Source organism: Sitodiplosis mosellana, unplaced genomic scaffold (genome assembly GCF_009176505.1).
Source record: "Sitodiplosis mosellana isolate CC-2019 unplaced genomic scaffold, AAFC_SMos_1.0 Smas_scaffold_20, whole genome shotgun sequence".
Lineage (NCBI taxonomy): Eukaryota > Metazoa > Arthropoda > Insecta > Diptera > Cecidomyiidae > Sitodiplosis > Sitodiplosis mosellana.
Window position 1 is genome coordinate 489,849 of NW_022595262.1, and position 12,965 is coordinate 502,813.

General features: G+C 35.1%; 1 protein-coding gene across 1 annotated transcript; it reads right to left on the reverse strand.

Moving 5' to 3' along the window:
• Nucleotides 1–6,332: 6,332 nt before the first annotated feature.
• LOC129568570 (protein artichoke-like) lies at nt 6,333–11,520 on the reverse strand. Its single transcript, XM_055446623.1, has 4 exons — nt 9,292–11,520; nt 8,359–8,386; nt 7,095–8,022; nt 6,333–6,487 (listed from the first exon to the last, which is right to left on the reverse strand). Exons 1-4 carry the CDS (start codon nt 11,508–11,510, stop codon nt 6,333–6,335), a joined length of 3,330 nt encoding a protein of 1,109 aa, XP_055302598.1. The 5' UTR covers nt 11,511–11,520.
• Between the last annotated feature and the right edge of the window lie 1,445 nt (nt 11,521–12,965).

Genomic DNA, 12,965 nt, shown 5'->3' on the forward strand with positions numbered 1-12,965 from the left:
CGTTGCAAAATTTCCATTGCTAGCAAAAATCTACGTTTTTTCTCGCTAGCAATGCAAATTTTGCAACGTGAATGCGTTGAAGTTAGTCTACTAATTACCGATCAGCAAATACACTTTAGCCCCGGCCAGCTCAGCAGCGAAAATACCCTGTTTGAATGAAGTAACTCTTTTTGCCGTTTCATCGTATCTTGTACACATGTGCTGCGTATTTTGTAAGTTCATTGTAATATTGCTTCTAGCGATTTACTTGCAAAATGAAACGTTGTTTTTTTTCTTTTTCATTCAGAATTCATTTTGAAAACGGAACAAATTGAAAACCATGGGTCAAGGCGAGTACATAAGGAAAGAATCTTAGAAATGATGTAGAATCAAGCGTATCATTTTATTAAAAACATTACATTTAAAAAGTATGTCATAAAGTATTACAATAGTGATAATTCTAGTTAAAATTTGAAGAAAAATTTGTCCCTTCAATTTCAATCATCCAAAATTTCATGTTCAATCAACTCAATACCATGTTGACCATTTCGTTCATCAAGTCGATTCTTTACTCGGGAGTTACATTGCATTTTCCCTTTGACATTCATACATTTTGATTTTACTATCATCAGAATAGCACAAAGTACACAAAACGCCAGTGCAGATTCTAAAATTCGTAATTCCAACAAATAGTAATTAGGAATATTGTCCGGGTGGTGGTGACTTCTATCTTGATTTGTATCTTTCACACTTATGTCAGTTTTTGCACCAAGTTTTGTTCGAATCGAAGTATTTGTTTCATTTTCGTCATTTCCTTCCATGCTTAGAAGCTCAGTCGATGCCCATTCTGAAACGAGCTCTTTATCAGTGGTTGCAGTGTGTGATTGTATTATTTCCGGTTCACTTGTGGTGACTTCATTCCGGCGATCACTATCAAAACCTTGACCCTTGTGATAACAGTCGACTCCGTCAATGTTCGTTTGATTTGACGGATTATTGACAAGATGCAAATTGTGCCATTGAAACAGAAATGTTGCTAAATAATCACATGAGAAGTGATTTTTCGAAATCGCCAGCGACGTCAGTTTCGGGAAAATCGATTTTGTTACTGTGTCGACTTCGGTCAAATCATTGCCTTCTAAACTCAGTTTTTCCAAACCTTTGAAGTTTCGGAACAAAAGAGTGAAATTAAGCTTTTTCAAATGATTGTAAGATAAGTCAAGTCTTTGCAAGTTTCTATGATGGTAAAATGTTTCAAAGGCGAAATTTGACAGATTTGTTTGACTCAAGTTCAGAATCTGCAAACTAGTTAATTTTTCGAAGGTTTTTACACTGAGTTGGCCTACGAAATTTGAAGAAACATCCAATTTTTTGAGTGATGGGCCGAAGAATTGAAGTAATTTCGGAGTGTTTTGAATATGAAGCCCGGAAATGTTGAAGTATTTCAAATTTTGTAACGTTTCCTTTGAACAACGAAAGCCGAAGTGATCGTCCCGACGAAAAACTATACCATTTATGTCGTCCACATCAATTTTCATTGAATTTTCCATGCAACTCAAGTCAATTTCGTTGTGATTCTTCCAAATTTCCTCAACACTTTCGGTTTGTTCTTCAATATTCTGCTTCTTTTCGTTTCTTCCAAGCGAGTTCTGTAGAAAGTCGAACATTTTACAGTCGATGCGAGTGATCAAGTTATTTTCCAGCCGCAATTTCTTCAATTTTTTGTTCTTTTCAAACAGTCGGCCATCGATTGTTTGTATCAAATTATGGCTCAAATTCAAAACTTCCAAATTTTCAAGATTCGAGAATGTTTCATTCACGAATGTCGCGATTTTGTTGTAGGAAAGATTAATTTCTACAACATTTGGTATAGAATTGAAAATTGTCGGCTGAATTTCGTCCAAACTATTGTGAGATGCATCAAATTTGTTCAAATTCTCAAAGTTTCCAGTAAAATTTAGTGACCTCAGTCGATTTTTAGACAAATCAAGTACTTTCAAACTTGGTTGGGTAGTATTGAATGTGAAATTAGTCAGATTCATGTTACTCAAGCCCAAATGGCATAAATTTCCAAAATATTCAAAAACTCGCACGAATCTGAAGGTTTTGCTCTTTGATTTTCCCAAGAAATTCGAAGATAAATCTAATACTTCGATGGATGGTCCCAGCAGTTCAACCAATTTCGACGTGTTTTGTAATTGATTCCCAGAAATATTGAAGTAGGTCAGGTTTTTGAAGTTTTCATCAGGAAAATTCAATTTGGAACTATTTTTTGATGTACTGAAAATAACACTCTTCTTTTGGAATTCAATTTTGATTGACTCTCCCAAGTAGCTTGTGTCTAGCTCTTTAAGATGATCACTGGAAACACGAACGGAAGTTGAAAGTAAGAATGGTCGAAAAATGTTCCCGTCAAAACGTTTCAGTGGATTTCCTTCTAAATTCAGTTGGTTCAACTTTTTATTGTGTTCAAACATATTTTCATCGATTGTTTCAATAAAATTGAACTTTAAATCCAGGAATTTCAGTTCACTAAGTCTCGAGAATGCGCCTTGTTCCACAATTACAATTTTGTTAAATGAACAATCAATGCTATTGAGATTCGGTGTATTAAGAAAAGTCGATCCAAAAATTGTAACGAGTTCATTATGCGATGCGTTGATTTTTTGTAAACTGCGGAAATTCAAATCGGCCGCCGATAAGTGTTCCACTCCATAATCAAATAGGTCGTACGTATGCAGCGATCGGAAAAAATCAGAAAGGCTTGAATTTAAGCGATTTCCTCTGCAATCACCAGTTTCCAAAATTTGCAATTTGTCTTTTAAATACTTATTCTTAAAATAGGCATGAAAACACTCTAGTGGCTCATGTGTTCCATGGAAATCTGTACAAGATAATCGCACATGATAAATGTTGAACTCAACAAATTCACAGTTTGTTATTTCCCCAGAATGCGACAATTTCACCAATTCCAAATATGTTAAACAGATTAAATAAAGAATATTTTTTTTACTTATAAACATTTTATTGTTCGAATGAATTTTAACTTTAGATTTCTACAATGCGATCTATCTAAATGAACTATTTATTGTGACTTGTTGAAAAGCTTACAAAGAGATTATACCCATGGCTCTTATCTAGTAGCAGTCGAAGATTTCATAGAACGTGACTTCCTCTGTTTGGCTTAACGATTTAAAACAACAGTTGTTTTGCCTTAGTCTGGTCTAATCAGCGCCGTCTCATCCTGGAGGCAAATGAGGCAACGGCCTCAGGGCCCCGCGTTTTTAGGGGCCCCGAGCTGCTTAATCATTGAAATTTCGAGAAAAACTGCATAGAAAAAAAATTGACGAACGAAGTTTGTTTGTTTCACAGAGAGAAATGTCATACCACTACAATTATAGCAACTGAATAAATTTCGCTACTTTACGGATTCTATACAACCAACACAGATACATTGTACTAACTCTGTATAACTTGTATGTGTTTAGCTGTCAAACATCTGAGATGCGCTGACACATACAAGTTATACAGATTTCGTACAATGTATCTGTGTTGGTTGTACAGAATCCGTAAAGTAGCGAAATTTATACAGTTGCTATAAGTGTAGTGGTATGACATTTCTGTGTGTGTTCCCTTCAAAATTGATTTTAGATCATGTTCTATTTAAATACATTCTCAATCTATGTGTTCTTTTCATTCTCAGCCATTCATATGCATTCGTTAAATAGTAACGCTCATGACCAGCAGTTTTGATCAATATACAAAATATAAATGAATACTAGTGTATAAATATTGACATTTGAGTACAATGTGTAGTGTAAGTCTATCATTGTTAACTGAAATCATTTGAAGTTACAAGTCAATGTAAGTTACTTAATTTGGGACAAAGTGATTTTCTTAGTACAATCAACGAAAGTCAACTGAAGTTACAGTCAGTCAGTTATTTTTTTCACGAATTACATGTGTTCGAATCAATCGAAATTGTCACAATATTCAAAATTTTAAAACTTGTGGTATCGAGAAAAAAAATTTGGGCCCCGGAACAATTTTGCCTCAGGGCCCCCGAAAATGCTAAGACGGCACTGGGTCTGATAACACATTCCTTCAACCAAAGAGCAATTGCAGCGTACAAAGGCCTACAAAAATTACACTTTCATGTCAACAAACTAAAATTGAATGCCTCAGATTGAAAATAAAGCGTCATTTTTTTTAGTGAAGAAAATACAAATTGGATCTGTAAATTGTCTAAGGCCGAATGGGGCACTTCTATATATAAATTTATTTATATATAAATAAATTTAGTATAGTTTGTCTAAACTTATACACCCTGTGGTACCAGGCTGTTGTGTATAATGTTTTAGTCTAGAACTTTTAGAAATTCGTTTGATATTTTTAGGAGGTTCAATAAGTTTTCTATGTTTTTAACCATGTGTATACAGTTTTTATTTTCACCAATTCAAATGGCTCAATGATCCAACTGTTCGCAGCAATTCAAGCCTACCCGAATAAAGATTAGGTTAAAAGACGTCCTGTACATATATACATGCTCTTGGTTCAAACTATGGACAACATCTTTTCCGCACATACTACTGTGAGCGTAATAATGTGGTTGTTCCTTCTGAGATACTTGCTCCAGTGCGTTAGGATAGCTTTGTAATAACAGTTTAAAGTACTAACGTGTACAAAGTACAGACAATGTCAACTTTGATAGCAAACAAAGTTTGCTGATAGATTAACATAGTTTGAATAAAAATCAACAGTGTTATCGTATCGGTCATAATTTGACTTTGTTTCAATACATATTGTACTCGATTGGTTTAAATTTCTATATCAATTCATTAAATTTTGAAGAAAACACAGACTTTTTTTCCTCACATAATCAGTAAAAATTTATTCAAAGACCTATTTGAACTTTTCTTTGACTCAGTTGAACTTTTTGCTATTTCAAGAAGAAATAAATAGTCTTACCTCCGTAAGACGAACTTTTCCGCACCGTTTTCATAGCGTTCAGCTTTTATTCAGATTTTGCCTAGGAAATTTATAAGAATTTTCAGAAAAAAACAACAGTACGTTCATGTATTTTATGGAAAATTGTATTATGATTCCGAAAATCTTGATGTTGGGTATTCAAATGAAATAAAACGTCTGATTGTCTTTATTGTCATCTGAATACTGAAAAAATTGGAAACAAAATGTGACGAGTTGAAAAAAATACAACTTAAAATAACCACATTTTTCTTGACCAAAATCATAATGCGTCTTTCTTTTACATTGTATTTATATGGCAGCCCTTCGAATCTATAGAACCACATGAATGAGCGAAGGAGTGATTTGAAACTCTCATACAAAAGCGCTATTTTTAACAAAATTAAGAACAAAAAAATGTAAGAAATTTTGAATTGTTATACCGATTTGATACGAAAAATATAGGTTAGAGGGTGCTAGGTTGTTCCTAGGCCCCTATTATTTTGAAGAAATAAATCGGGTGGGAGTGATAAAATCCACCTGGGAGCCTATTTTGGGTACCTTCCGAACACAAGTTCGATTTTTCAAGGAATTTTGAACTAACATACCGATTTAATACCAAAAAGGTGGGTTAGCGGGTGCTAGGTTGTTCCTGGACCCCCTTTATTTTGATGAAATAAATCGAGTGGGCATGATAAAACCCACCTGGGGAGCCTATTTTGGGTACCTCCCGAACAAAACTTCGATTTTTTGAAGGTTTTTCATAGGCTAGGTATCCTAGGGTACATCTGGGGTGGCTGAAAATTTAATGGTTTTCAAGTCTAACGAAGCACAAACGTTTGGTACTTGCAGAATTTCATTTCCTATTCTGGTATTTGAGCAGTCGTGCTAACAAATTTTTGCGTACAGCGTACAGCGTACAGGGTACGACACACCCACATTAACATAGCAAAATAATCACTGTATCGTGCTTTTTGGTTTCGAAAATGGATAGAAAAATGGTTTTTTTGGGTACCTAGGTTTTGGAGTGATAACAATACTTTTACTCACGACAGTACGAAAAAGTAATTACAATTTCAAAAATTTCAACAAAAAAAATAATTTTAAGTTTCAATTAATTTGACCTCATGTTGATAATCTGCTTGATTTTGATGATAAATAACACCATTTTTCGCTGAGTTGGCTGTTATTTTACGTTTGATTCGTTGAATGAGTTTTGATTTCACCACCATACATCCCGTGCATAATGTGACAAACATCGAAATGAGTAGATATTTCAGAGCCCGTAATTCGACAGCAACTAATGACTCATGGTATTCATGGAAAATTTCATCTGGGTTTACCTTATTTGTTGACATCTTGTTTGATATGAATGGTTTTGTATCAATCTACGTCCATACTTTTTCTTTGTCTGCAGCTTCCGTTGTAGTATGTTCAGAGCTGACATGTTGATCGTGAGAGCACTCGATGCCATCGATGTTTGTTTGGTTTGTTGGGTGCACAATAAGCTCCGTATTCGCTTTGTGCCATTGGGGTAAGTATGCTGCAAGATAATCGCATGTAAAGTGATTTTTCGAAATTGCCAGCGAACTAATTGTAGGGAAAATTTCTGGGTTTACACTGTTCAGTTGAGTCAGTTCATTTCCCTCGAGGCTAAGTTTTTGTAAATCTGGAAAATTTCGGTATAGTAGCGTAAAATTAACTTTCTTCAAACGATTTTGCGATAAATCGAGAGCTTCCAATTTTCGCTGATGGTAAAAAGTGCTGAACCCGAAATTTGACAAGTTTGTTTGACTTAAGTTCAAATATTTCAAACTATCAAATCGTTCGAAGGTCCGTGCACTTATTTGTCCCTTGCTGTGTGTTTTGTAGATGATTGCCACTAATTCAAAATTCTTTGATATTCTTGAATTGTTTTTTGCTGTAGCGAAACGTAAAATTTGGTTTCGGAACGCGAAAAATCACTTCGTTCTCTTCATCTAAATCAATTTGGAGTCGATGTTCCAAGCAACTTGTGTCGATTTTTTCAAAAACAATTTCAGAAGAGACTGGAATAGACTTCATCAGCAACGAAAACCAATCACAAAGCCCAATTGGATTATCATGCAGATGCACCACTTTCAATTTTGTATTATTCCGAAATAAATTACCATCGAGCACTTTGATGGAATTTCCACTTAAATCTAATATCCTCAAGTTATTCAGGCTAGTAAATGTATCGTCACTTATGTAAGATATATCGGTGTCGCTTAGATTCAAATTATTTAAGTTGGGTAACGTTTGAAATGTATTATCATACAGATAATTTGATTCGAACCCATTGTGAGAGACGTCCAGCACTTCTATTCTTTCGTTCAATTGTGCGGTTACTTGATTTGTGTTTTGTATCTCATTGCCCGATATGTTAAGATATGTTATGTTTGGCGCATATAATACCGATCTTTCCATCCTATTCCACCAACGCGTTGACTGCAAAAGCTCTCCATTGAAGTTAGGATGTAGTGGTAAATTGTATTGATGAAAGGTGATAATATCCTCATCAAAACTGATAGCAAGTGTATTACTTGAGGAGGGGTTCATGCAATTTGCATTAAGTTCTTTAATATTGCCCAATGAAATATGTACCGAAATTGGAATCGAATTTGGATCTAATCCAATAGTGTCACGATAAAAAATATTACAGTCAATTCGTTTCATCGGATTATTTTCTAAACGCAATGTATGCAACTGTAAATTTTCTTGAAACATCTCATTTTCGATCGTTTGAATCAAATTATGACTTAAGTCCAATGTCATCAGTTGACCAAGACTCGCGAATGTTCCTACTTCCATTGTAGTGAGGTTGTTGTGTGACAATATGATCGTTGTTAAATCGTAGGCTCCCTCGAAGTCATCCGACGAAATTGCACTGATTTTGTTGAAGGAAAAATCAAGTTCAACTATTTGGTGAGTATGAATGAAAATCGATCCTTTGATAATGATCAATTGATTATGCGATGCATTGATACATTGCAATCGTTTGAAATTCAGCTCTTCGGAGGTTATAGTTTCGACTTGATGAAATGATACATCATAGTTCTGCACGTTTGGAAAATGGTCGGGAAGAGTTTTATTCAAACGATTTCCTTTACAATCGCTTGTTTTTAAATGTGACACTTCGAAGTGGTAATTTTGGTAATAATTATATTCGTCTCCAAACATAAATGCAGAACAATGATCGGCCGCACTCTGATCGGTGCACACTAACTGTATTGCATTGTATTCGGTTATGAAAAAACAACTGCCTGTTTTATACATTTCGCTGACGCTTACTTTACTCGATGAGGAAAACGGCACAAAAAACCTTTTCCTTCATTCTCATCAGAAGTTCTGGTTGCTCTACTTTGAATGTGATCTCTATGGTTGCTTCATTACGACTGATTGCTGTACAGCATTCAAAACACTATTGAGTAAGTGTCGTTATATTAGTTGTTATACTTTAGGAGAACCAACAACATATCACAGCCTAGAAGTAAAGCCAATTTTATCATTTCGCACGATGCGAGTGCATTGATAAAAACTACAACTCATTTCAATATCGTTTTGAAGCGGATCTTTCTTGCATTAGAAAAGCTATTGACTACCAGAGAAAAAATTTCGTCAGCCCTTTTGCACAAACTACTATACTTCGTTGGCATACTACCGGTCATTAGTGCAAACACGCTAAAATCTCTATTATACTTTAAATTGGAAAAGTATGAAAAAAAAGTATTTTCTCTGACATATAGGCCAAATGTCCATTAAAAGGTTAGACTGTGCTTAACACGGTACGTGACGCTAAAAGATTTTCTATAAAGTCGAGTTTCTGCCTACCACAATAATCCGACAAAGAAAAGTTACATTGAAGCATAATGGTGTCAACGGGAAGTACACTCCGAGATAAACTTGATGCAGGAAGACTGTTGCATGCCATCGAATACTGTTGAAACAAACGTTATGTTGTGCAGTTATCATCATACAAAAAGTGCAAAGTCAACTCAGCAAAAGTCAAAGTCCAAACCAAGATTCGCTTATATTATACCTACCAAACTGCACATTGCACATTAATGCGACAGATTGTATAGCACTGAACGCATCCGCTTAAAGTGTCTCTTGGTTTAAATGGAGATGAATAGAATGTTGTTCAATTCATTATTTTGAAGCGTTTATCAAACAATAAGCGTGCGCTTTTCTCACTCCTTTGATTGGAAATAGTGTATAAAAAAAAATTCAAACTTTTTGTCCAAAATTTCAATGAATTTCTTTATTAACGAGTCGTTTGCTTTCATCTTTTTACAATTTCATTCTCAAATCAATTCAACATAATGCTAAAAATCTTCCTGGCCGTGTCGAAAAGCAACCGCACTTTCCATTGAATTTCTTTCCATTTTTCGTTTGATGCGTTGAACAAGTTTACACTTCACTACCAAATATCCACAGCAAACTATAATGATTAGATATTTTAATGCACATAGCTCTTGCAAAACGTAATTCGGTGAATCATCCACAGAACTTGCTTTGACAAGATTCATCTTATTCCCAGCTGATGAATCCGTATCCAAGCTAGCTTGTGTGTTTGTTGATGTTTCACGTGAACTTGGCATTACTACTGACTTCACCTGTTCAGTTGAGCTACTTATTACCTCAGCTTTATCGTCATGTACACAATCAACTCCATCGATATGCGTGCCATTGGATGGGTTATGAAAAAGGTGCAGGTTTTGCCATGGTAATAAAAATTTCGCTAGGTAATAGCAAGAAAACTGGTTTCTTGAAATGCCCAGTGAAATCAGTTTTGGGAAATGTGTGCGAGTGACACTGTCAATGTTGGTCAAATCATTGCCTTCTAAACTCAGTGTTTCCAAGTTTTTGAAATTCCGAAATAACAGCGTGAAATCGACTTTCACTATGTGGTTGAAAGAAATGTCAAGTGACTTAAGCTGATTTTGATGGTAAAATGTACTGAAACCAAAGTTCGAGAGTTGAGTACTGCTTAGGTTGAGGTGATGTAATTGTTTTAGCTTCCCGAAAACGGTACCATTCAATTCACCCACGAAATTCGAAGAAATGTCCAAACTTTCAATGGTTGATCCCAACTCTTCAATCACCTGCGGAGTATTTCGAAGGTGATTTCCTGAGAGTCTTATACTTTTCAGAGCTCTGAAATGTTTTTTAGTACAATTTAAATCAGCATTGCTTCCTATCACACGGAAGCTAATTTCATTTTGTCCATCCACATCAATGCGAAGTGAATTCCTCAAGCAGCTTGTGTCGAGCTCCTGCACAGCGTCCCACGTAAGACGCACTAGAACTGAATTTTTCAACGGCCATAAAATATTACAATCGACACGTGTCAATGGGTTATTTTCAATGTATAAAATTTTCAATTTCAAATTATTCCTAAACAAATGTTCATCGAGGTTTCTGATCGTATTTCCGCTTAAATCCAAATTCACCAATTCATCCAAATTCGAAAATGTATCATAATTAAGCATTGATACCTGCGTGTGGCTCAAGTTCAACTGTCTCAAATTGATCAATTTTCGAAAGATATTACCATTTAATAAATTGTTCGTGAAGAAGTTCTGCGATGCGTCTAAATTGAGGATTGATGTTCCCAATTTCTCGATTACTTCTTCTACGCTCTGAACTCGATTGCCTGAGATATTGAACTGATTTATGAGTGGAAAGTAGCCGTTGATTCCCATTATTACTGGCAGCGGATAAAGGTAACTGCGTCTTTGCATGGCACGAAAAATAACTTTGTCACTGTTGAACTCAATTTCGAGTGAACTTCGTCCTCTCATGCAATTTGCGTCAAGCTCATCAATATTTGCCCAAGAAACAAACATCGCAATTGAGCTGACAAACTGGTAAAATACATTGCAATCGACACGATTCATTAGATTATTTTCCAAATGCAAAATTTCTAACTTATGATTGTTTTGAAATGTATTTCTTTCGATCGAATCGATCAAATTATTGCTTAAATCCACTTTGGTCAGTTCATTAAGACCCACAAATGCTTCTGAATTTAAGGTCGATAATTTGTTGTGTGACAGTGTGATCGTTCGCAATTTTGATGCTGCTTTGAAGCCATCTGTGGATATTTCGCTGATGTTGTTGAACGAAAAATCAACTTCGAAAAGTTGTGGAGTTTGAATAAAAATCGACCCAGGTAGATTGGGTAGCTCATTGTGTGATGCATTCAATATCCTAAGATTTGCAAACTTTAAACCATCAGAAGTTATTGCGTCCACCCCATGAAAAGAAATATCGTAGGTTTGTAGATTTTGAAAAATATCAGGAAGAGTTTCATTCAAACGAGTCCCTCTACAGTTACCAGTTTTTAACAGTCGCACGTAATTATAACTACTATGGACAAAATTTGATGAAAAACAGGAATCCTTTTGAACGAATTCACCACAAACCAATTGTACGTAGTAAGGGTTGTAATCCATGAAGAAACAGTCTTTGATTTCGGTAGCGTAACACACACTCAATGCACTTAATTGAAATAAAAGAACTACTCGGAGAATTTGATCCATTTTGAACAGAACTTCTTATTATTTACTTCATGAGCTTAGTCTCTTCTGAAGTTTGAATTATCATCTTTCGAATTACTTTTGTAGAGCCATTCACTTAAACGATAGTTAAGTAATGTTCACACATCTAGGTCGAGAGAACGAAGGATAAAAAACCTCGTTCGTACCAGGCACAATATGGGTTTTTAGCTCATATTCTAGCGACGTAATAATCTTTGTTTACATACATATCATTTCCTTTGTAGAAGGCCACTGCGAATAGTGTGCGATAAATTCTGTTCGACAAACTCCAAGAAGTCAAGGTCAATTTCAGATTATGAATTCAAACAATATGAAACAAAGTGATTTTAGAAGTTCGTACAAGGTCAATGTTTATTATCAGAATAGAGAAGGAAACTCGTGGCATAAAGATTATGTGAGTGTTTGATAACTAACTCGCCAATGATAGTCCAGTTTGTCAGAGAATCAGAATTTTGGATCAAAGTTTTGTTCACGTGGAACTTATTCAATGAATGAAATTAGATGTGTGTTTGTTACCATTTACGGAACTATTTGCTATTTCAAATGTGGAAAATACTCAACGCGAAACAAAGTGTCTGATATGTTAATTGCTTACAACCATATTTATGTTTATACACACGTTTTGTTCACTATATTATTCTCGTTAGTTCAGTCAGTTTACCATGCTGACAAACAGAATTCGTTCTTTTCTTATAACAAGAATTCAATTTGAGAACAAATGAATTTGGCTCATATTTTGGATATGCATAAGACTATTGAAAAATAGTAATTAATAAAAATTATGTGGACTGTCTAAATCATGTCATTATTTATCGACAAAGTAATTGCTGTGTTTTTAACCTCTTTTGGATTTCAACGTAATATCAAACGCCAATGAAAACTTCAAAAAGACATTAAGAAAAAAAACAGTCCAGAACATGGGTGTTGAATGTCATTCAACGCCACTAAGCTGTAGACATCTCTCTCCGGCTATACGGTAAACAACAGAACCAACACTGAACATGAAAATGACATGTTCAATTGTGTTTGTTTCGTTAGTTTCAACTGTGCCGCTACGAGAGGTCACTTTTGTCGTTTCTTTTTGTTATTTTACATACAAAATCAATGGTATTAGATGAGGACGGTGGCGTGCAAAGCATGAGGCATGTGAGGCATTTGCCTCGGGCGGCGGTTTTCATGGGGCAGCATTTTGCTAGCGGAACGAGCAAAAAATTGTTAGCAAATAAAAATGATCGATGCGAAGTGCAGGGCGGCATTTTGCTTTGGGCAGCAAATCAGAAAAACTCATTCATTTGTTTCAATGGAATTCGTTTAGAAAAAAAAATGAACAACTGCGTATGTCGCAGAGAGTAAAATAAGCGGTATTTTTGCCCATTTTGGGCAGTTCAGAGAACATTCCTTTTCAAAAAATTGGCGCAGTTCAAAAATCCAAATAAT

What these genes read in the sequence shown, in the direction of transcription:
- LOC129568570 (XM_055446623.1), bottom strand. Translation starts at nt 11,510, where the DNA reads ATGGATCAAATTCTCCGAGTAGTTCTTTTATTTCAATTAAGTGCATTG. An exon ending in ATGCTGTACAGCAATCAGTC is followed by an intron (nt 8,023 to 8,358) that starts GTAATGAAGCAA and finishes CCAAACGTGCAG; the next exon opens with AACTATGATGTATCATTTCA. An exon ending in TTCCATCAAAGTGCTCGATG is followed by an intron (nt 6,488 to 7,094) that starts GTAATTTATTTC and finishes ATTATCTTGCAG; the next exon opens with CATACTTACCCCAATGGCAC.